This window comes from Micromys minutus, assembly GCF_963924665.1.
Source record: "Micromys minutus genome assembly, chromosome: 1".
In the NCBI taxonomy this organism is placed as follows: domain Eukaryota; kingdom Metazoa; phylum Chordata; class Mammalia; order Rodentia; family Muridae; genus Micromys; species Micromys minutus.
The window spans coordinates 169,617,479-169,642,785 of NC_137969.1; the positions used below are offsets into that span (position 1 = coordinate 169,617,479).

Sequence of the window (25,307 nt, forward strand, 5' to 3'; positions counted from 1 at the left end):
CCTCAGCTTCCCAGCTGCTGGGATTACAGGTTCTGCCACCAGGCCTGTCAGGGATGAGAGCTTTAAAAGACATCGATAAAGTTAGCACTATCATGAAAATGACTTGATTTCTGGGAGTCTTACTTTGCAAAGGGGCTGGGTTAAAATGTATGTAAGTTACTAATAAAGACTTTCTGTGTTCACAGAGAGCGACAGGATGCAGATGGGCAGATGAAGGAACTGCAAGACCAACTTGAAGCAGAGCAGTATTTCTCAGTAAGACACTTCCTAGAGCAGGCGAATGGCTGTCTGTTAACTGAAATAGCTATTTATTTCACTTGATGTGTATTAATTTTGTAGGTCTAGGCATGTAAGTGTACCAGTGTTTGCCTGGTACCTTGCAGGTCAGAAGAGAGGAAGATGCATAACTTTTGGCTGTTTGACCTTGCTTGCTTTGGTTTTGGATTTTTAAAACAACTCTGTCTATTCTAGGCTAGCCTCCAATTTGCAAACTTTCTACCTCCACTGCCTGCGTGCTGGGATTATAGTAGTTCACCACCACACCAGACAGATCTGGATAGGTCTAAAATGGCTCATAAAAAGCAGCCAGGGATTGGGGAAGTAGCTCACTGGTAAAATACTTGTTTCAGGGAGGAGTTTCTGAGTTCAGTATGCAGCACAACAAAGTATGAAAGAAAAGGTAATGGGCAAAAAACTGTAGATTGTTTAACAGGAATCCTTTATCCTACTGGTTTGGTGGAATGTGACTATAGTTGTAACTACCATGCAGGCTAAGGTAGGAAGGTGACTTGAGTCTACAACATTGAGTACAGTCTGGAAAACAGAAAGGGAGGCACTGTTTCAACAGAAATCGGCTGTTGTTGCCAGGACATAATTTTAAGAATACACTGTCTATTACCATCTTGTGGAGCTGTGTGAAGCCTTTTGGGGAAGAATATGTGTTTTGTTAAGTATTTTATTTTTATTTTATTTGTATTGCTATTTTGCCTGCATATATATCTGTGTGAGGGTGTTGGATACTAGAGTTACAAACAGTTGTGAGTGGCTGTGTAGGTGCTGGGAATTGATCCCTAGTCCTCTGAAAAATGACAGTTCTCCTAACCGCTGATCTATCTCTTCAGCTCAAATACATAACTTCTGTAATGAAACGAATAAAATTGTCATATTGACCTCTGTGGGGTTTTTGAGACCATTGTAAAAATGTGAAATACTTTATCTTTCTTATCTTCTTCTCTTTCCCTTTTTTGGGGGGTGGGGAAGAGAGTTTCTCTGTGTAGGCCTTGTCTGGCTGTCCTAGAACTCGCTCTGTAGGCCAGGCTGGCCTCAAACTCAGAGATTTATCTGCCTTTGCTTCCCAATTGCTTGGATCAATATGAAGTATTTGTATGTCGTAGTTCCATTGATCTATCAAATTAAAGAAAGAAAGATCAATATTTTTGTCACATCTTTATTTATCCTACTACCCTGTGCATTTAACTGCAATTACATTATAATATCCAGTTGAATTATTAGCTGATAGGAATAGCTCACAAAACTGTTGATTTCTCAGTAGCCCAAAATTACTCAACATTAAAAAAAAATATGGCATATATTGAGCTTTTTGCCTGGCTAGGTTTTGAATGAAAGTCATATTCTTGATAATAATGAGCATACATTTTTGTTCTGCTTCTTAGACCCTCTATAAAACACAAGTTAGAGAACTTAAAGAAGAAAATGAAGAGAAGACTAAACTTTGTAAAGAGTTGCAACAGAAGAAGCAGGATTTACAGGATGAAAGGTAAGGACGGGGCCCTGTCTCTTGACTGTAGGTAAGTTTCCTTATATAGTTTCTGGATTATTCCCCATCAAGTAAAAGAAAAAAAAATCTGATGAAAGTGAAGTAGACAGACTTTTGACTTCATAATGAAAATTGATCATTAAAATCTCATCTCCAAGGTATTTGGGACTTAGCTTAGTTAGACTATGATTAGAATACACGACACCCTGAGTTCAATCCCATTACTAAATGGCTAAGTTTTTAATGATATATCTCTGAAATACAGAGACTCTTTGGCTGCCCAGCTGGAGATTACCCTTACCAAAGCAGATTCTGAGCAGCTGGCTCGATCCATTGCTGAGGAACAATATTCTGATTTGGAAAAAGAGAAGATCATGAAAGAGCTGGAGATCAAAGAGATGATGGCTAGACACAAACAAGAACTTACTGAAAAGGATGCTACAATTTCATCTGTAAGTAAAATTCTTGGTGTTTTGGGTTTATAATTAAAGTTCTGTGTCATACAATCTCAGAAACATCTGGGAATTTTCCGTTATAAATTTAAAAATGACTGTATTATCAGGATATAATAGTTTAACTTAAGAAACATTTCTGAGGAAAGACCAACAAATCAGTCAGTCTTGTGCTGACCTCCTGTCTTAGTCAGGGTTTCTATTCCTGCACAAAACATCATAACCAAGAAGCAAATTGGGGAGTAAAGGGTTTATTCAGCTTACACTTTGCTGTTCATCACCAAAGGATGTCAGGACTGGAACCCAAGCAGGTCAGGAAGCAGGAGTTGATGCAGAGGCCATGGAGGGATGTTACTTACTGTCTTGCTTCCCCTGGCTTGCTCAGCCTGCTTTCTTACAGAACCCAGGTCTACCAGCCCACAATGAGCTGGGCCCTCCCCATTTGATCACTAGTTGAGAAAATGCCTTACTGCTGGATCTCATGGAGGCATTTCCTCAACTGAGGCTCCTTTCTCTGTAATAACTCCAACTTGTATCAAGTTGACACAAAACCAACCAGTTCACCTACTGACTGCCAGCCATAGTGAGGGAGTGAATAGTTGACAGAGTAGATAAAATTCAAGACCTTTGTTTGTATGCAACCAGTGGGAGAGGAAGACACAGTCCATAAATGGTTTTGGAATAATAGGATTTTTGGGTGAAAGAAATAAAGTTAGATCCTTACTTATTAGTTAAAGTGTGCCTAGTTTAAGATCCAAATGTGAAAAGTAAAATCTTGAAGCTATCAGATAGTCCTAAAACTTATGTGAGACAGAGATAGCCTAAATAACAAAGAAAAGATACTTATATATATATACATATACATATATATATATATATTTTTTTCTTTTGAAATGTTCTGTAGATGTCTGTTAATTCCAATTGGTTTATAATCTCTGCTAGTTTCACTGCATCCTTGTGCAGTTTCTGTTTCATGATCTGTCCATTGATGAGAGTTGGGTGTTGTGGTCTCCCACTATTTTTTCTTTAAACTTTATTTTAAAAAACAAAGATAAAAGAAAAAAAATTTAAACATTTTTGCATAAATGTATACAAATACAATTGTGTCAGTGCTTGGCTTTTTTTTTTTTTTTCTTTTAAGGTTTGATACTCTGCATTAAGGTCTTACTAGTTACAATGAGCAAAAAGTACATGTAAAACAGGATGTAACCCGGAATTAGTCAATGTTTTCTTGGTGTGTAAGGATTAAGCATGGCGTTTTTTTGTTTTTTGTTTTTGTTGTTGTTGTTGTTTTCTTTTTTTCTTGAACTTCACACAGTCTGTGAGTTGTTTCTGGGGCAGTCCAAGCCTCTGGGGTTAGCATCCCACTATCAGTGACTGCATATTATGTCTGTTATTTTGTGACTGGGTTATCTCACACAGGATGATATTCTCTAGATGCAACCATTTTCTTAAGAATTTGGTTAAGTCATTGTTTCTGATAGCTGAGTAGTACTCCATTGTGTACCACAATTTTTGTATCCATTCATCTACTGAAGGACATCTGGGTTCTTTCCAGCTTTTGGCTATTATAAATAGAGTGGCTATGAACATTGTGGTGCATGTATCTTTGTTGTATATTGGAGTGTCTCTGGGGTATATGCCCAGAAGTGGAATAGCTGGATCTTCAGGTAGTACTATGTCCAATTTTCTGAGGAATCAGCAGACTGATTTCCAGAGTGGTTGTATCAGTTTACAACCCTACCAACAGTGGAGGAGTGTTCTTCTTTCTTCGAAACCTCACCAGCATCTGCTGTCATCTGAGTTTTGGATCTTGGCTAATCTGACTGGTGTGAGGTAGAATCTCAGGGTTGTTTTGATTTGCATTTCCCTGATGGCTAAGGATGTCGAGCACTTCCTCAGATGTTTCTCGGCCATTCGATATTCCTCAATTGAGAATGTTTTGTTTTGCTCTGTACCCCATTTTTTAATAGGGTTGCTTGATTCTCTGGTGTCTAGCTTTTAGAGTTCTTTGTATACCTTGGATATTAGGCCTCTATCTGATGTGGAGTTGGTAAAGATCTTTTCCCATTCTGTTGGCTGCCGTTTTGTTTTCTTGACAATGTCCTTAGCCTTACAGAAACTTTGCAATCTCATTAAGTCCCATTTGTTAATCTTTGACTTTAGAGCTTGAGCCATTGGTGTTTTGTTCAGAAAATTTTCTCCTGTGCCTATGTGTTCTAAGGTTTCCCTAGTTTCTCATCTAATAGTTTCAGTGTATGTGGTTTAATGTAGAGATCTTTGATCCACTTACACTTGAGCTTTGTACAAGGAAATAAGAAAGGGTCTATTTTCATTCTTTTGCATGCTGAGTGCCACTTGGACCAGCACCATTTGTTGAATAGGCTTTAGTTTTTCCATTGAATGTTTATGGCTCCTGTGTCAAAAATCAGGTGACTATATACGTGAGGGCTCATTTCTGGATCTTCTATTCTATTCCATTGATCCACGTGCCTATTTCTGTACCAGTACCATGCAGTTTTCAGCACAATTGCCTTGTAATATAGCTTGAGGTCAGGGATAGTGATTCCCGCAGATGTTTTCTTGTTGAGGATGGATTTCGCTTTTCTAGGTCTTTTGTTATTCCAGATGAAATTGCACATTGATCTTTCCAACTCAATGAAGAACTGGGTTGGAATTTTGATGGGGATTGCATTGAATCTGTAGATTGATTTTGGTAGGATGGCCATTTTTAAAATGTTGATCCTTCCAATCCATGAGCATGGGAGATCTTTCCATTTTCTGAGATCTTCCTCGATTTCCTTCTTTAGAGGTTTGAAGTTCTTGTCATACAGGTCCTTCACTTGCTTTAGTTAGAGTCACACCAAGGTATTTCATAGTTTTTGTGACTATTGTGAAGGGAATCTTTCCCCTAATATCTTTCTCCATATCTTTGTCCTTTGAATATAGGAAGGCTACTGATTTGTTTGAGTTAATTTTGTATCCAGCCACTTTGCTGAACTTGTTTATCAGCTGTAGGAGTTCTCTGGTGGAATTAGTGGGGTCACTTAAGTACACTATCATTTCATCTGCAAAGAGTGATGTTTTTACTTCTTCCTTTCTGATTTATATCCCCTTGATCTCCTTTTGCTGTCTAATTGCTCCAGCCAGGACTTTCAGTACTATGTTGAATAGGTAGGGGGAGAGTGGGCAGCCTTGTCGAGTCCCTGATTTTATTAGTATTGCTTCAAGTTTCCCACCGTTAAGTTTGATGTTGGCTGTTGGTTTGCTGTATATTGCTTTTATTATGTTTAGGTATGGACCTTGGATTCCTGTTCTTTCCAGGACTTTTAACATGAAGGGGTGTTGAATTTTGTCGAATGCTTTCTCAGCATCTAGTGAGATGACCATGTGATTTTGTTCTTTGAGTTTTTTTATATGGTGGATTACATTGATGGATTTCCTTATATTAAACCATCCCTGCATCCCAGGGATAAAACCTTGGTGTATGATGAATGATCGTTTTGATGTGTTCTTGGATTCTGTTTGCAAGGATTTTGTTGACATTTTTGCATCAATGTTCATAAGTGAGATTGGTCTGAAGTTGTCTTTCCTTGTAGGGTCTTTGTGTGGTTTAGGTACTAGGGTTATTGTAGCCTCAAAAAATGAGCTAGGTAGTATTCCATCTGATTCTATCTTGTAGAATAGTTTCGAGAGTATTGGTGTTATGTCCTCAATAAATGTCTGATAAAATTCTGCACTGAACCCGTCTGGACCTGGGCTTTTTTTGGTTGGGAGGCTTTTGATGACTTCTTCTATTTCTTTAGGTGTTATGGGATTATTTAGATGGTTTACCTGGTCCTGGGTTAACTTTAGGATCTTGTATCTGTCTAGGAATTCATCCATTTCCTCCAGATTTTCCAACTTTGTTGGAGTATAGGCTTTTGTAGTAGGATCTGATGATTTCTTGAATTTCCTCAGTTTCAGTTATGTCTCCACTTTCCTTTCTGGTTTTGTTAATTTGTATACTCTCTCTTTGCCCTCTAGTTAGTCTGGCTAGGGGTTTATCAATCTTGTTGATTTTCTCAAAGAACCAGCTCTTGGTTTTGTTGATTCTTTTGATGGTTCTTTTTGTTTCTATTTGGTCTATTTCTGCCCTAATTTTGATTATTTCTTGCCGTCTACTCCTCTTGGGTGTATCTGCTTCCTTTTGTTCTAGAGCTTTTAGCTGGGGTGTCAAGTTGCTGATGTATGCTCTCTTCCAGTTTCTTTTTGGAAGTGCTCAGGGCTATGAGTTTTCCTCTCAGTACTGCTTTCATTGCATCCCATAGGTTTGCGTATGTTGTGTTTTCGTTTTCATTGAATTCTAGAAAATCCTTAATTTCTTTCTTTATTTCTTCTTTGACCCTGCTATCGTTTAACAGAGCATTGTTTAGTTTCCATGTATATGTGGGCTTTTTGTTGTTTTTGTTGTTGTTAAAGACCAGCCTTAGACCATGGTGATTTGAGAGGATGCATGGGAGTATTTCAATCTTCTTATATTGATTGAGGCTCGTTCTATTTCCAATTATGTGGTCAGTTTTCGAGAAGGTGCCATGGGGTGCTGAGACGAAGGTGTATTCTTTTACTTTAGGATGATATGTTCTGTAGATATCTATTAATTCCAGTTGGTTCATAGTCTCTGCTAGTTTTATAGTGTCCTTGTTCAGTTTCCATGATCTGTCCATTGGTGAGAGTGGGGTATTAAAGTCTCCCACTATTATTGTGTGGAGTGAAATGTATTTTTTGAGCTTTATTAGGGTTTCTTTTATGAATGTGGGTGCTTTTATATTTGGAGCATATATGTTAAGGATTGAGAGTTCCTCCTGACAGATTTCCCCTGTAATGAGTAAAAAGTGTCCTTCCTTATCTTTTTTGATAACTTTTGGTTGGAAATTTACTTTATTCGATATTAGAATAGCCACTCCAGTTTGCTTCTTGGGGCTGTTTGCTTGGAAATTTTTTTCCCAACCTTTTACTCTGAGATAGTGTCTGTCTTTGTCTCTGAGATGAATTTCCTGTATGCAGCAAAATGCTGGATTTTGTTTATGTATCCAGTCTGATAGCCTATGTCTCTTTATTGGGTAGTTGAGTCTATTTATGTTAATAGATATCAAGGAATAGTGGTTTCTGTTTCCTGCTATTATTGCTTTTGTGGGTGAGTTGTGTCTGTGTCTCTTTCTTTTGGTTTTCTTGCTTAGGAGTTTTCTTGTTTTTACTAGGATGTAGTTCCCCTCATTGTATTGGGTTTTCCACCTATAATTCGTTGTAGTGCTGGGTTTGTGGTCAGATATTGTGTAAATTTTGATTTGTCTTGAAATATCTTCATCTCTCCATCTATGGTGATTGATAGTTGTGCTGGGTATAGCAGCTTGGGCTGGCACTTGTGCTCTCTAAGGGTGTGCATGGTGTCTGTCCAGGCTCTTCTAGCTTTCATAGTCTCTGTTGAGAAATCGGGTGTGATTCTGATGGGTCTGCCTTTATATGTTACCTGACCTTTTTCCCTTACTGCTTTTAGTATTCTTTCTTTGCTTTGGGTACTTGGTGTTTTGACTGTTATGTGTCGGGAGGAATTTCTTTTCTGGTCCAACCTATTTGGAGTTCTGAAGGCTTCTTTTATGCTCATGGTCATCTCATTCTTAAGAGTAGGGAAGTTTTCTTCTACAATTTTGTTGAAGATATTTACTGTGTCTCTTAGTTGATATTCTTCTCTCTCTTCTATTCCTATTATCCTTAGGTTTGGTCTTATTGTGTCCTGGATCTCCTGGACATTTTGGGTTAGGAGCTTTTTGGTTTTTGCATCTTCTCTGGCTGTTTTGTCTATTTTTACAATGTTGTCTTCGGCCCCAGAGATTCTCTCTTCCATCTCTTGTAGTCTATTGGATATGCTTGCATCTGTGACTCCTGATTTCTTTTTTAGGTGTTCTACCTCTAGTGTTATCTCTTTTAGTGTTTTTATATATCAACTGGGTATTACATTTACTTGTTCCTTAATTTATTCTTAAGATAGCCCAGAATTCATAATTCTTTCTTCCTCATTCTCCCGAATGCTGGAATTAGAAACATTCACCACTGTTCCTGCATAGCATCTTAATTCTTACTATCCCTGTCTGCCTAGGCATTACTATGTTCATTAGTCTTAAACTTATAGACATCCTCCTGCATCTGTCTCCTGAGTGCTAGGATTAAAGGTATGCCCAAGAATGCCTAGCAAGTTTAATTTCTTTATGTGTTAAGTGAGTCATAACTTTAAAAATCATATACATTATTTCATTGTTTATAATGAAAATTTGCAATAATTAGTGGGAAAGTTAAACATAATTTTTAATAAAACTTCAAGAAGGAGGGGTAGGAATATAATCTGAAAGAAATATATAATAAAAGGATTCAACTTCTTCAATAGGAATTCATTTTTTTCTAGCCAGGTGGTGGTGGCACATGCCTTTGAACTTAGGAGGCAGAGGCAGGAAGATCATTGAATTTGATATCAGGGTTACACAAAGAAACCCTGTCTCAAACGAAACAAAAAAACCCCTCACTTTTCGTTTTAAAATAATATTCTGAATGAAATACTAAAGTTTTTAAACTTGTTCAGTACAATGGAAACACAAGCCTTTGCTTTCCTCTTCTTGATTTATTAAGTGGTTTTCTCACTTAAGGCCAAAAAGAACTGCTAAGGATTTTTGAAAGAAGGAAAAACCTTTATCTTTTGGGGATACATATGAAGTTTTGAGGGAACAGCATAAATATCAAGGGTAAGACTAGTATGGTAACACATGGGAAGTGCAGAGGTTAGTGGTAATCCAGTGGTTTCAAGTTGGATTAGTATTTGACAACTAAAATTTTGAAATTGATATGTAAGACTTTTTCTTCTATTTTTTTAGCTTGAAGAAACAAATAGGACACTAACTAGTGATGTTGCAAATCTTGCAAATGAGAAAGAAGAATTAAACAACAAGCTGAAAGATACCCAAGAACGTATGTATTAGCAGGGAGTAAAGCTTATTGTGAATATACCTAATAGCTGTAGTTATTGTAACTTTACTATTTCTGTTTATTTCAGAACTGTCCAAGTTGAAAGATGAAGAGATCAGTGCAGCAGCTATTAAAGCACAGTTTGAGAAGCAGCTGCTGACTGAGAGAACACTCAAGACTCAAGTATGTCACCAAAATGGAAAAGCAGTTTTGAATTTTGTTTATATTCCTGTTACCTGTTACTTCTAGTGCTATAGGGTAGAAGCTGTGCTCAAAGTAATATCATTATTTGAATAATTTTCTGATTTTTTTTTTATCAAGTTAGAACAACCTTCATTTATATGGAAGTGTCCCACAGTCTCCCAGATTTTATTATTTCTTGATAGCCTGAGAAGAATCATATGATCTGAAAGGGCACCTGTGGTTATTGACACCTCTCTGTGAGTTCCCACAGTTAGTTGTATTTGTAGCATAAATATGTGGGTGCTAGTACCATTCTATGTTTTTGGACATGGTGCATTTTAGTGCCAATGCAGAATTCACATCCTCCAGAGTAGGAAGAGAAACATCTGCCTGTTTAAGTCTCTCTTAAAATAGAAGTTGAATCAATAAAAAATGATATCAGGCTCTCGAGGCGCAGGCAGAGGTACTGCCTTGGGAGTGCACACTTCCAGCCCAAGGCCAGACCTGGCCCAGTTTCATCAGGACTGGGCTCTGCCTTCAGAACTCACAGCCAACCCATAGAGACAAACGCCCAGGAACAATCTCCCCACAGACCCACAAGAGAGACACGCTTTCCAGTAAGAGACAACAAGATCACCTAGCATCACCTATATCAAGATGGCAGGAGTCAATCGGAAGACATGGAAACTAAAAAAACAGAAACCATGACAACTGGCAACATCAGAACCCAGTTCTCCCACCACTGTAAATAGTAGATATCCCAACTCACCAGAAAAACAAGATTTAGACTTAAAATCATACTTCACGATGATGATGGAGATCTTTGAGAAGCACATAAATAACACACTTAAAGAAGTACAGGAAAACCAGGACAACACAAACAAGTTGAAGCCCTTAAAGAGGAAACACAAAAACCACAAAGATCACTTAGAAAGCTACAGGAAAGCACAAACAACCAGGTGAAGGAACTGAAAACAGAAATAGAAACAATGAAGAAATCACAAAAGGAGACATCCCTGATGTTGGAAAACCTAGGAAAGACATCAGGAGTCATAGATGGTAGCATCACCAACAGAATACAAAAGATGGAGGAGAGAATCTCAGGAGCAGAAGATACCATAGAAATTATTGACACAACAGTCAGACAAAATGCAAAAATCAAAAAGATTCTAACCCAAAACATCCAGGAAATCCAGGATACAATGAGAAGACCAAACCTAAGGATAATAGATGTAGAAGAGGGTAAAGAATATCAACTGAAAGGCACAGTAAATATCTTCAACAATATTATAGAAGAAAATGTCCCTAACCTAAAAAAAAGAGATGACCACGAACATACAAGAAGCCTACAGAAAGAGCAGTTTACAAATTTATTTAGTATAATAAAAAAATCCAGGATAGTAAAAACCATTCTCAATAATTCTGAGGGAATCACCATCCCTGACCTCAAGTTGTATTACAGACCAACTGTGATTAAAAACTGCCTGGTATTGAGACAGGCAGGTAGTCCAATGGAATAGAATTGAAGACCCGGAAATGAACCCACATCCTATGGTCACTTGATCTTTGACAAAGGAGCTAAAAATATTCAATGGAAAAAGGACAGTCTCTTCAACAAATGGTGCTGGTTCAACTGACAGTCAGCATGCAGAAGAATGCAAATCAATTCATTTTTAGCTTCTTGTACAAAGCTCAAGTCCAAGTGGGTCAAAGACCTCCACATAAAACCAGGTACGCAGAAACTAATAGAAAACAAATGGGAAAGAGCTTCGAACATAGGCCCAGGAGGAAACTTCCTGAACAGAACACCAATGGCTTATGCTCTAAGATCAAGAATGGACAAATGGGACCTCATAAAATTGCAAAGCTTCTGTAAGGCCAAGGACACTGTCAAAAGGAGCAGATTGGGAAAAGATCTTTACCAGTTCTACATCTCATAGAGGGCTAGTATCCAATATATACAAAAAGCTCAAGAAGTTAGACTCTAGAGAATCAAATAATCCTATTAAAAAATGAGGTACAGAGTTACACAGAGAATTCTCAACTGAGGAATATCTTACAGCTGAGAAGCATTTAAAGAAATGTTCAACATCCCAAGTCATCAGGGAAATGCAAATCAAAACAACCCTGAGATTCCACTTCACACCACTCCGAATGGCTGAGATCAAAAACTCAGGTGACGGCAGATGCTGGCAAGGATGTGGAGAAAGAAGAGCACTCCTCCACTGTTGGTGGGATTGTAAACTGGTACAACTACTGTGGAAATCAGTCTGGCGGTTTCTTAGGAAATTGGACATAGTACTACCTAAGGACACAGCTATACCACTCCTGGGGATATACCCAAAAGTAGCTCCAACATCTACCAAGGACACATGTTCAACAATGTTCATGGCAGCCTTATTTATAATAGCCTGAAGCTGGAAAAAAGCCAGATGTCCTTCAACAGAGGAATGAATACAGAAATTGTGGTACATACACACAATGGAGTACTACTCAGCTATTAAAAACAAGTTCATGAAATTTCTAGGCAAATAGATGGGACTTGAAGCTATCATCTTGAGTGATTTAACTCGGTCACAAAAGAGTACTTACGGTATGCATTCAGTTATAAATGGATACTAGCCCCCCCCCAAATATTTTCAGAATACCCAAGAAACCATCCACAGAATTTATGAAGCTTAAAAGGAAGGAAGACCAGAATGTGAATGCCTCAGTCCTTCTTAGAAGGGAGAACAAAACAGGGGAGGAAATAGAAGGTCAAATAGAGGAGCAGGAATTGAAGAAAAGATCTACAGAGACTGCCTCACCTGGAGAACCACCCCATATGCAGCCACCAAACCCAAGCACTATTGCTGATGCCAAGAAGTGTTTACTGGCAGGAACCAGATATGAATGTCTCCTCAGGCTCTCCCAGAGTCTAGATACAGATGAAGATGCTTGTAACTAAACATCAGACTGAACATGGGGACCCCAATGAAAGAACTAGATAAAGGACTGAAAGAGCTGAAAGGTTTTGTAACCTCATGGGAAGAACAACGTCATCAACCAGCCAAGGCACTGAGGTGGATAGGGTGATTGGTAGAGGGAGCACCTTCATGGAAGCAAGTTAAGGGGGAGAAGGGAGTGAAATGGGGGGTGTTATAACATTTGAAATGTAAATACAGAGAATATCCAATAAAATTGAAAAAATAATTTGAACAAATGTGGAAAAAGTAAAAGAGAATGGTATCAGAACAAGTCTGCAGTTTAGTAGTAAACACATCAAAGAACTGGCACATGTTAGGCAAGCATTCTGTCTAAGCTACATTCAAAGCTCTGTAAACACTTAAATTAATCTCAAAAATCATTAGTATGAAAAACTAAAATATAGAATGCATATTTATGAAAGAGCTATATTATTTAAAATAATTAAAAGATGTTATGTTGTATGCATGTGTCATATATGTATATGTTCACATGTATATGTATAGACTGTGCATTTGTAAATGCATGTAGAGTCCTGATGTTGGCTTCTATTATCTCCTATATTACTAATTTTTTTCTTTCAAATTTTAATTTTCATTTGTTTGTGTACTTGTGCCCATGGAAGCCAGAAGAGGGTATTGTTTCTACTAGAGCTCGAGTACTGGGTACCCCATTGGACTTGGGTACTGGAAACTGCACTCAGCTTTTTAAGAAAAACAGAAAGCAGTTTCAACCATTCAGCCATCTCCCCAGCCCCTCTCCCCTTTATCTTTGAGACAAGATTTCTCACTAAATCTAGAGATCATAAATTAGGCAAGACTAACTGACCAAATGAACGTACAGGAATCTCTGGTCTCTACCCCCACAACACTGAGGTTAGAGACAGGCATCAGTATGCCTTGCTCTATACATGAGTGCAACGGGTCTAACTCTGGTCTTAGTGCTTGAACAGTAGATACTTCACTCACTTTACGTCTCTCCTTAAAACCCTGTGTATAGGAAGGAACTACTGGTGGTGATTATGTAGCTTGCAGTTGATGAGTTTCTGAAAAATCATCAACATATTTTATTATATGCTTATTTTTTAAGGCTGTGAATAAGTTGGCGGAGATCATGAATCGAAAAGAACCCGTCAAGCGTGGTAGTGACACAGATGTGCGAAGAAAAGAGAAGGAAAATAGAAAACTACATATGGAACTTAAGTCTGAACGTGAAAAATTGACACAACAGATGATCAAATATCAGAAAGAACTGAATGAAATGCAGGCTGTAAGAATACTCTTTCATATTGAAAACATATTTTAAAAACAATTATTTTCTTATCTTTGGTTGCAGAACATTTCTATTAGTGAACTGTGTCTCACAGTTAAAATGTACATTTTATCTGTTAATACATTTCCTTACAGCAAATAGCTGAAGAGAGCCAAATTCGAATAGAACTTCAAATGACCCTGGACAGTAAAGATAGTGACATTGAACAGCTAAGGTCACAGCTGCAGGCCTTGCATATTGGTATGGACAGTTCCAGCATAGGCAGTGGACCAGGGGAGGCTGAGCCTGATGATGGATTTCCAGGTATGCATCCTTGGTCAGCCCTTGCATTTGCCTTCAGTTTAAGTCAGGTGATTAATTTTTAATTCCATGAACGACTTTACTCTTGAGAAAAAGATTTGTCATTTCTTTAAGGAAAAATCTACTTCTTGGAGTGGGATTTATGTGACCTTTTGGACTTACTTGATTAAGAACAAACAAGTAAATAAGTTTTAAATGTTTAAGAGTTTAACTCATATGTAGTACCTATCTGACTTTTTAAGTTTTCACTTTTTTTCTTTTCTTCTCTCTGCCTCACTTTCTTACTTGTGGGTATTTAGTCCATATCACTCAGTCACACACTGTGGAATCCATGTCCTTCACCTACCAGCGGTCCTCTACCTCTCTCAGTATTGCCACTAAGCCCTCCAGTTCTCACACGGTTCTTGACTCTGACTCTGAAGACGATTCCTTGCTTTACTTACCTAGTTCATCGGAGCCTATTAGTACAGGTGACATCTGAAAAAGATCTTACTGTCATTAGAGTTCTCCCAGCTACTTGATTTTTTTAAAATTATAACATTTAACTAACATCCACTCATTACAACATGCTGTTTAGATGCAGTAAAAAATAAACTTCTGCATGAACTATAATCTGCATTTAAGGCAATTTTCAAATAGCTTGTGATTGTATCTGCTAAATTGTTTGAGTTTTTCCAATTTTCCAGAAAGAAAACAGTATATTCTATATCCTTGAAAGTGCATGGCTTCATCTATTTTCAGACATTTCTGTAGTTCTATATCAAGAGTGACAGTACAGATATAAAAATACTTGACCCATTTCATAGAATGTGTTGAGGTTTTCACTGTGTTTTCACGTCCACAGTGTACTAAGCCTTCAGAGAACACATGAAACAATTTGGCTTGGCTTTCATCCTGAAAAGCCTCACAGGTGAAATGCCTGGAGTCTCCCATATATGTCTTTGAAACTCACAGAACTTCTCACTGATCTCTTTAGACTCTTGTTTACCCGTTCACCTGAGGGATAGAATTCTGTTATGTGGAGCTGTGTGAACATAGAGAACTTATGTAAATCATCTAGTAGTTTAAACCTGTAATGATTTGCATTACTAGAATATTCTTTTAGAATGATACCCCCTCTGTCAATTTCATTTGAAAAATAACATCAAATTTCTTAGCACAGTCTAATGACTTTAGATACTTTCGTTTATTAATAGAGTTTTACTGATTTTGATATTTTAGAGCCTAGAAACCTTGGTTATACTGTTGCTTCTTAAAGAAGTTTGTTCTGTATTTTACACAATGAGGATAGCCATTCTAAAATTCCCTGTTTTCTGAACACATACTCATTTAAAGTACCCCCTCCCCCCCTTTAGAGTGCACTGTTGCTGTCTTCAGACACACCAGAAGAGGGCATCAGATCCCATTACAGATGGTTGTGAACCACCATGTGGTTGCTGGGATTTGAACTAAGGACCTCTGGAAGAGGAGTCAGTGCTCTTAACCACTGAGCCACCTCTTCAGCCCCCTTAAAGTGCTTGTTATGCCAGAGATACATGTGGGACAACTCTATAGTCAGCTTGGTCTCCACAGGAAGAATAAAGGGCTTGATGTAGATTTGCAGTAAAAAGAGCTCAGTGGCTCGTGTGCTGAGAATTTTGCCTGTGCATGAATTTAATCAATGGAGTATTTGATGTTATAATTCTGAGTATTTATTTCTGATGTCATGTGACCTGGATTTTGTTCATGCTTCTACTTGTTATGTGCTATTACAGTAACCCAGGTACTGTATGGTCTAAATTCTAAAGGGCAGATCTGACTAGCTCGGAATGTCCACATTAAAATTTCACTAAATTCCTAATTGTTAGGGGAGAATCTGTTTATTTATCCTCATTTATTATGCTTACTTATAGAATCAAGATTAGAAGGATGGTTGTCATTGCCTGTGCGGAACAACACCAAAAAGTTTGGATGGGTTAAAAAGGTAATTAGTGCTTTTGAATATGGTTCCTTTGGCTTCTGATTTAACTCTAGCTGTTATTCTTCTAGAGTTGTAGGGTGGACATGCCTATGCTTCCCTACAAAACCATTTTATGTTTTCTGATTTTGTTTATCAATGTGGAAGAATTTTTACTCTCTATGGGTTGTTACTGAAGTGGGTTTTGAGGTTATTACATAGGAGCCTGTTGTTTTGGTGCTGTTGTGTCCTGGTGGGCAGTAGCTCTAGATACAATGGAAGGACCCCGCTTTTCTGTGTTACTGTGTTTCTTGCTCGTTTCGACTAGGCTGATGCAGGTTCACTTTTATGTAGATCTGAAAGCTTAAAATACATCAGTTTCACTTTTATTGTTACAGGAAAGTAAATAATAATCTGTAAGTGAAACTGTTGTTACTTTAAGAAAAAATTTCCTAAAGCATCATTAATGCTTTTTATTTACTTTAATAGAATATGACCTTATTACAAATACAGAATTTCTTATAAAAGAAAATAAATATAATACATAGTAATTTCATCAATTTCTTTCTTGTTTTTAACAGTATGTGATTGTAAGCAGCAAGAAGATTCTTTTCTATGACAGTGAACAAGATAAAGAGCAGTCTAACCCATACATGGTGTTAGACATAGAGTAAGTATCAGACCTACAGAAAGGCTTAATGTGAGGGGAATATAACCATGTCCATCATGACAGTCACAGTGCAGCTCTCATTCTGCTGTGTTCCCTTTTGATTTCCTTATATAATTGAAAGTTGGCAGTGTGATGTGGAAGACGTATTTCATGGCTCTTTAATTTGTGGTTATCTTAAAAATTACTGGAACAATAAAGATAAGCTAGTCAACAAGATGAACACCTTTAATCCCAGCAATTGAGAGGCAGACAGAGATGGATCTCTGAGTCCAGCATGGTCTACAATAGTGAGTTCCAGGACATCCAGAGACACAGTGAGACTGACACTGTCTCAAAACAGTAGCAACAACATCAAACAAGCTAGTCTATTAGCTTCTAATGTGAGTCAATAAATAGCTGATTTTTTAACTTCTGTTATAACCAATGTAATATAATCCTTGAGTAATATTTTACTAATCCCTTTCTTTAAAAATTTTCTATAGCAAGCTATTTCATGTCCGACCTGTTACCCAGACAGATGTATACAGAGCAGATGCTAAAGAAATTCCAAGGATATTTCAGGTAAACATGTTTGTTTTTCACCCTTAGAAGTTCTCGTGTGACATGATGTTTTAGACTCATTTCTTTGCAGTGTTATGTTCCCTTATGCTCACCCCAAGTGGGACAATGGGATCTTTACAGTGTGCTGCTTCCATCTAGGCTAGTACTGTCCTCGGGGTTTGTTTGTTGGGCTATGGTGTGTTATTGAGCTCTGTTGCACCTTTCACAAGATTGGTTGTTGCTTTTTAGAACATGAACTTAGTTCTACTTTGGTTTTATTATCAACTCAGGAAATTTGAAAAAGTCACTTATCAAGTTGCACTTTTACTTTTTATTAAAAACAAAGCCAAGTTTTTACTTTTATTGTCTCCATTTAAACCATTTTTAAACCCTAAGGCCTAGAGAGCTGGCTTGTGGTTAATAGCTCTTACTATTAAGAGGGCCAACATTCACACCAGGTGGTTACAGGATGCCTGTAACTCTAGCTTCATAGGTTCCAGTTCCCCCTTCTGACCTCAGTGGGCACTTGTGCATAGACATACAGATACACACCCCTGAAAACACTATAAAAATCACTGTGCCTGATCTAATCTACTGTAGGAGAGTTGGGGTTCCCCCCTGTCAGTGCTGTCTCATTTGGACATTTATTTGAATTTCTTCTTTTTCTTTTAACTCTCAACTCTAAATATCTAAAATGTGTATATAGTTCACCCACTTTGCTGTTATTAGAAGTGTAAACAGCAAGTTTTATAATTGTCATAGTGGACTTTGGTTTGGATAGGGAGATACACTGGATACTGAACCCAGAGCTTTGACCTTCCACTCAGCTATACTTCTAGCCCTAAATGTTTCTCCCAGAGGAGTGAAGGAAAAAACCCACCAAATTGAGTATAAATTTGACTTTTGTTGGCCTATTCTGATAGTCTTGCTACAGTTTTGATACTAAATCAAAAGGAGACAAAGTGACTGTCTCATATCTCTTATTTGAATTCTGTCTTCCTTTGAGGTGGAAAATCATGTCTCAGGCTTTTATGCTTACTAGGCAGGCATGCATAAAACTTGCACTGAGTCATATTCCTAGCTTGCATAAACTCTTAACCAGGCAAACCTGCTTAGGTTTGAACTTTAACTGCATTTTACTCTAGTTGAGTAATGTACTAGAAATGTTACTATATAAAATTAACAATATGGAGCCTAGAGTGCTGACTCAGCAGTTAAGAACCACTCATGTGGTGGCCATCTGATTGCCAGTTCTAGGGGATTCGATGCCGTCTTCTGACCTCTGAGAGCACCAGGCACATATACATACATGCAGGGAAAATACTCTCAAAATATAATAAATCTTTACTGTATAACAGTCACCTTTGTCTTTTTGTGTATAGATTTTATATGCCAATGAAGGAGAAAGTAAGAAGGAACCGGAATTTCCAGTGGAACCAGTGGGAGAAAAATCTAATTATATTTGCCACAAAGGACATGAGTTTATTCCTACTCTTTATCACTTCCCAACCAACTGTGAGGCCTGTATGAAGCCACTGTGGCACATGTTTAAGCCTCCTCCTGCTCTAGAGTGTCGTAGGTGCCACATTAAATGTCATAAAGATCACATGGACAAAAAGGAAGAGATCATAGCACCCTGCAAAGGTAAGTAAGGAAGTTCTTGCTGTGCTTTTACTTGGGCTTCCATCATTTTAATCACATTAATTCAAGTAATTCTTGTTGTAGTTTATTATGATATATCATCGGCAAAGAATCTGTTGTTATTAGCAAATTCAACAGAAGAACAGCAGAAATGGGTTAGTCGGTTGGTGAAAAAGATACCCAAAAAGCCTCCAGCTCCAGACCCTTTTGCCCGGTCATCCCCTAGAACCTCAATGAAAATACAACAAAACCAATCTATTCGGCGGCCCAGTCGACAGCTTGCTCCAAACAAACCAAGGTAAAAAAAAAAAAAAAAAAAAATTAAAGCTGCTTTTTGAGAATTGCCTTTTATATTCTAACTAAAAACTTTGGTAACTACGATTTTTCTTTTGCTTGCTATCCTAATGAGTCACTGAAACCAATATTTTAAACTTGTGGTATACATGTCTTATTCACTGATATGGTTAAAATATATTTAAGAAGTTTTACATATTAAATTTAACCAAAATTTAAAAGCTTTATTTTTGTATAATCATACTGTTTTCTTCTTTAATCATCACGTAGACTAACTAGTGATTTGGAAGATTTCATTAAGGTTACACACAGACTATCACATATCAGGTATACACACATGTTGCAAACTTCTTTTAGTTAGGTGATCTGAGAGGCAGAACCAAAAGCAGCTTCAGTACATCTGTAAGTGCAAAACACCTTTAACCTAGGCTTGGGCCCTCTTGTTGCCTAACACAGGACCTTCAGTTATGTGTGATAGTGTGCACTGACTGCTATCAGACCACAGACTTCTCACATGAAACTTCCTGTAAGTAGTATCTCAAGGAAATAGTTTAGAATGACAAAGGTAGAATTGGTGTTTTAGCAGCAAAATGATTAGATGTTTTATGTGTGCAAAATATGATAAAACGAGTTGGGTGTGTTGGCACACACCTTTAGTCCCAGCACTCAGGCAGCAGAAACAAGAGCATCTCTGAGTTTGAGTCTAGCTTGGTCTACATAGTAAGTTCCAGGACAGCCAGAGCTATATAGTGAAACCTTGTCTCCCCCCCCCCAAAAAAAAGATAAAATTAATGTAAAATACTGACTATATGATAGTAATTAAGCTATAGACTCTCAAAAGGTGCTTACTGAGCAGGTTGGATTTAGGAATATGCATACACACATACTAGGGTGGGGAGACAAAAATTAACAAGAGGCCAAAAATGTCTTTAAAGGAGGCTAAAGAGGTGGTTCAGCAGTTACATCTGACTACTGCTACTCCTAGAGAGGATGAGTTAGCTGTTAGCACCAGCTTCAGGTGGCTCACAACTACCTGTAACCTCAGGCCCAAGGTGGATCCAACACCTGTTTTGGGCTTGCGTAGCAGTACTCAACATGCACATAAATACAGAGAGAGACAGACACATATACACATAATTAAAAATAAACAAATAAAGTAAAAAAATATAAAACCCTTAAAATAATTAAGACACTGAAGGCCATTTGTAAAATATTTGAAATTTTAGTTTCTCTGGTCAGTATTGTAGAGTAATGCATACATACTGTTCCAGTACCTTCTCAGAGTTTTCTATGGCTCATGCTCAACACCTCAGATTGGATAATATTAAAGAGTATCGGTTTATTTAGTTCATATTTCTGGAAGCTAGTGCGTCTAAAAGGGATGAGACTAGCAACCAGTGAGGTCCTTTTGTACCATAATGGTTTCATGTGTTAAGGCAGCGAGCTTACCCAAGAAAGCTTGCTTTGTATACAGAACTACCCACCATGGAATCCATTCATCTGTGAAATGGCACAGTTACTTCCTTAGGGTTTGTTCTTCAACATTGCCACGTAGGATCAAGTTTTCAACAAATAAATATAAAAATATCCAAGGATCTGTCTGCTTCTGCTTGCTAAGGGCAGTCATAAGCAGCAGGACCAGGTTTCAGAGCTTGCTCTCTTAGCTGTACATTTCACTGTTTGATGATGATGTGAGCAGAAATTGTTGGTTTAAAAATGGGCTTGAAAGTGATACTTTTAGAATGTTTTCTTGGTGAAGCGGTGCAAGCCTTTAATTCTAGCACTTGGCGGGCAGAGGTACACAGATCTTTATGAGTTCAAGGTTTATATAGTGAGCTCCAGGCCGGGCCGGGCTACATAGTGAGACCCTGACTTTTCAGAAAAGAAAAAAAGACTCAACCTTATTGAGCAGAGGAATTAAATTAAAATCTTGCTTTTATTTGTAATGTCACACTGTCTGGAGACTGGGTGGGCACAAAGCGGCAGTGGGTAATAAATGGTGACATAATGCTGGAGATGAGACCTGAATCCAGCTGAAATGGGATAGGTAGAACTGCTAAAACTTTAACTTGATTATTTACATGCAAGTTTTCCAATGACTTACCAACATTTAAATCGAGTACTGACAGTGGAAAATATGTAGAGAAGAAAAAAATAAACTCAGAAAGTGTTTTTTTTTTTTTTTTTTTTTTTTTAAGGTAGAAATAACCAGAATTAGCTGAGTAGAAGAAAATAAGGGAGAGGTTTTTAGGGAAGTCTAACATATTGAACTAGTAACCTAGTGCCTAATTTTAAATATAAGAGTGCAGTGCTGGCTGGAGAGACGGTTCAGGGTTAAGAGCACTGACTGCTCTTCCAAAGGTCCTGAGTTCAAATCCCACAACCATTTGTAATGGGATCTGATGCCTTCTTCTGGTGTGTCTGAAGACAGCAACAGTGCACTTATATATAATCAATCAATCAATCAATCAATCTTTTTTTTCTTAAAGAGTGCATTACTGGGGTGGGGGTTAGGGTAAAAGCATGACACTTAGATCAATCCTTAGTATTCCAAGTAAAGCTTGGGTTTGACAGTATATTTCTGTAACTCCAGCATTAGACACCAAAATATGATCCTGGGAGTGAACTAGCCAAGTAGCCTAGCCAAAATGGAGAGTTTCAGGTCTAGTGAGAGACTCTATCTCAAGGGAATGAGACATTAAGTAATAGAGAAATTGTACCCAACATCCACCTCTGTTCTCCATGGACTCATGTACAGGTTGGGGTGTGTGTGTGTGTGTGTGTGTGTGAGAGAGAGAGAGAGAGAGAGAGAGAGAGAGAGAGAGAGAGAGAGAGAGAGAGAGAGAGAGAGAGAGATAGACAGACAGACAGACACTGGCACACACTTTAAAGACTTCAGAATGATATAAAATACAGATTTCCATAAGCTATCTGTAAATAGAGCTTAGATGTGCAGGAAAGACTACTGATCTCAGTCTTCAAAACATTCAACACTTTTGGAAGAGTAATTTGGATTGGTTTGTTTGCTTTAAGTTTATAATCATGAGCCTTCTCTGTCTCCTCCCTTTGTCTTCAATAGCTTATAGTGGTATTGTAGAAAGATGTTATCTGAGCACTCTGAAGGGAATGTGAACAGATGTTGAGCTTTCATTCTTCCCAGAGTGAGTGGCAGGATAGTTTCTCAAAGTTATCCATCTACATCAGAAACTACTCTGGTTAGTTGGGCGTGGTAGCACATGCCTGTAATCCTAACACTTGTGAAGCAGAGGCAGGAAGATCAGGAGTTTAAAGCTAAGTCTGGTCTACAGTAAGTTTGCATCCAGCCTAAGCTACATAAGAACTTGTCTAAAAAAGAGAAACAAAACAAGAATTATTCAGCTTATTTAAGCATCCAAATATTGGGACCTTCCTACTCCTGTTCAATCATATCCATATCTCTATGCAATGTCTGAGAATACTTAATAGGCAAATCCTATACACTAAAGTTTAGAGTCATTGACATGTTAATCACAGGTGTAACCTTGGAGACCAGAAAGCTCCTTGACAGAAATTCATGAGTATCACAGTCATGAATAATTAAAGGCTTATCCCTGCTTTAAATAAAAGTGATTGCAAGTTGCAGTATAGTTTGTTTAATTTGAAAGAACAGATCAGGGGTGGTAAAATGTCTTAGTGGGTAAGGCACCATCATCCCCCAAAACCAGATGGTAGAAGAAATACTGTTATTACAAATTGTCTTCTGACCTTCAGACAACTTTCATGGCACGGTATATGTGCATATACATAATAAATAAATGCCATTTTTTAAAAAGCAGAAGAACCATACAATCTGAAGAGAAACTAGAGTGTTAAATTTTTTTCATTAAAAAAAAAAAAAAAAAAAAAAAAATGAGGGGCCAGAGAGCTTGGCTCTTTGAGAGGACCAGAGTTCAATTCCCAGCATCCACATGGCAATTCACAACTGTCTTTAATTCCAGTTCCAGGGGATCCAACATCCACACAAAGACATACATGTAAACAAAATAAGTTATTGAAAAGAAAATATGATCATGCTCCAGTTTTATGTTTAATTCATTTAGCCAAGTTAAATTGACAACCCCACTTACATGCTTGTGGCTTTCTCTTGTTCCGTATTAGAATAGAGCTATTGTTGACCTACTTGGGGTTCTTCTGGAATTGAGAAAACTATGTTCCTGTTGTTGCTCCTTTTCAAAGGAGTTTATTGTTATTAAACAACAACAAAAGAGGAGAGCAACTGTCAGCTGATAATGTAGTTCCTTTTGTACTTCTCAAATTGAGAATCAGGGTAGCTCCATCTTTATCTGGACTGTAGGAATGAATAGGAAGAGCAAATTATGTTCTTAGCCCAGACAGAATCGTGTCTTGTGAGGACCTTTCTGCAGTGTGCCCGGTTTACATAACTAAACCTGCACATAGCAGGGGAGAAACTTCCCCAGTGTTTCTATCTGAACTGCTTCCACCCAGCTCCTGAAGGGAAAATGAGAGCATTAACAGCACGTTCTAGCCACAGTGCTGAGTTCTGAAGTCTGTAAAGGATAGAGCATATGAACTTGCACACCTCCTGTTACAGATTGCTTGATTTGGCATTTAAAGACTGGGATTGGTCATTTGATGATGTTGATGGTGATGATGATGATGATGACGATGTTTTTGATTTCTGAAGAAATAAATGGGTAAATAAAAAAAATGAATGAGTTTTTAGTACTTTCCTGTAGTGCATGTGGTTTGCACTTGGACTTTCTTTCGTTTTCTCTCTTTTTTTTTGGATAGGATATGTTTTAAAAGTAGTTTTCAAAAATATTTCTCTTCTAACCAGAATTTCCATGGCAAGTGTAAAAGTAAAATGCTATGTTCAGATGTCGTTCGTCTCTCCCTCCTTCCCGCCCTTCCCCTCCCCTTCCCTTTGGTTTTTCAAGACGGGGTTTCTCTGTGTAGTCCTGGCTGTCCTGGAACTCACTTTAGACCAGGCTGGCCTCGAACTCTGAGAGATCCACCTGTCTCTGCTGTCTCTGCGTCCTGAGTACTGGGATTAAAGGCGTGTGCCACCACTACCCAGCTATGTTCAGATTCTTTGTTGACTATAGAGTTTCAGTATTATTGGAATTAAAATATTTTATCTTAGAAATTAAGCTTGTAGAAGTAAGAAAAGGAACACACTCTGATACATTTGATTGATTCCACAGAAGCTCTATTCAGAGAATTAAAATTTAACAATATTTTCAGTCTCAGACTAACTAGTTTGTGAACATAGCATGCTTTCTTCCCCTCTTTTATTCTTTTTCCTTTCTTTTTCTAACTTGCAAAAATTAAAACCATAAAAACTTTTCAAGTCTTATACATGCAATGAATTAGGATTTTATTTGTCTTTGTGGTGTGGTGAAAATTAATGCTACCCTTGCGTGAGTGACATGCTGTGTAAACTTCTGTCTTTTAAAGAAATGTAAAGCCACGAATTGTGGCCTACTTGGAATTTCAGCCTTTGGAAATTGGGGATGAGAGCAGAAAATTGGGGGGGTTCAAGGTTATCTTTCAGCTACATAGTGAATTTGAGGCCAGTTCAAGCTATATAAGACCTTATCTAAAAAGAACACAATGGGCATTGCAACATGGAAGGCTGTGGTTCCAACTCTGCAGGTTGAGGCAAGAGGCTTATGAGATCCATACCAGTTCAGGCTGGATAGTGAGACCCTGCCTCAGAGGACAGAAAAGGAGAGTGTGAAATAGTTTGTTTAGGAACAAGATTGAATGAAAATAAGTCGTAATGACTTTAAGCCTTCACATAGGATAGACACATAAGTAATCTGTGTCAAATGAACGTGTTGGAGGACATGTACTTACATCTTGTAATACTGTGGCCTCTATATCCAAGGTTGTATATGTCTTATGTATATTACAGTGTGTTTATTCCTCTTTTAGTTTCTTTATTTTGTTTTGTGGTGACGGGGCTGAAACCCGAGGCCTAGGGCTTGTTAGACAAGTGTTCTATCCCTGAGCTGTACTATAGCAGCTAGAGTCTAGCCCCTTTTACTCCTATCTTACAGTTACGAAAAATGTGCCTGGAGGTCCCAAAGTATGTAGAGCTAGACCATTAATCCTGTTCCTTCTGCTGTATAAGTTAGCTAGTGGTTCAGCACTCTGTTGTACCTTGTTAAGCCCTAATGTTGCTGATTAACTGCACTGAATGTTTGTGGCCAGTATGGGACTTAGAAAGTTCGTTGTTGTATTTAGAAAGAATGTAGTTGCATGTACCTAAAACTAAGAAAT

The 25,307-nt window shown here is 37.8% G+C and overlaps 1 protein-coding gene across 1 annotated transcript in view; it reads left to right on the forward strand.

Moving 5' to 3' along the window:
* Positions 1-25,307, forward strand: part of ROCK2 (Rho associated coiled-coil containing protein kinase 2) — a 95,899-nt gene that overhangs the window by 66,812 nt on the left and 3,780 nt on the right. The window contains exons 21-33 of the mRNA XM_080929676.1: positions 186-255; positions 1,674-1,777; positions 2,043-2,229; positions 9,132-9,225; positions 9,311-9,405; positions 13,459-13,638; positions 13,776-13,944; positions 15,834-15,904; positions 16,459-16,547; positions 17,030-17,108; positions 18,470-18,731; positions 18,813-19,026; positions 23,614-23,716. Coding sequence (XP_080785802.1) covers positions 186-255; positions 1,674-1,777; positions 2,043-2,229; positions 9,132-9,225; positions 9,311-9,405; positions 13,459-13,638; positions 13,776-13,944; positions 15,834-15,904; positions 16,459-16,547; positions 17,030-17,108; positions 18,470-18,731; positions 18,813-19,026; positions 23,614-23,704 — 1,705 coding nt within the window. The 3' untranslated portion in view covers positions 23,705-23,716. The remainder of the gene's footprint in view (positions 1-185; positions 256-1,673; positions 1,778-2,042; positions 2,230-9,131; positions 9,226-9,310; positions 9,406-13,458; positions 13,639-13,775; positions 13,945-15,833; positions 15,905-16,458; positions 16,548-17,029; positions 17,109-18,469; positions 18,732-18,812; positions 19,027-23,613; positions 23,717-25,307) is intronic.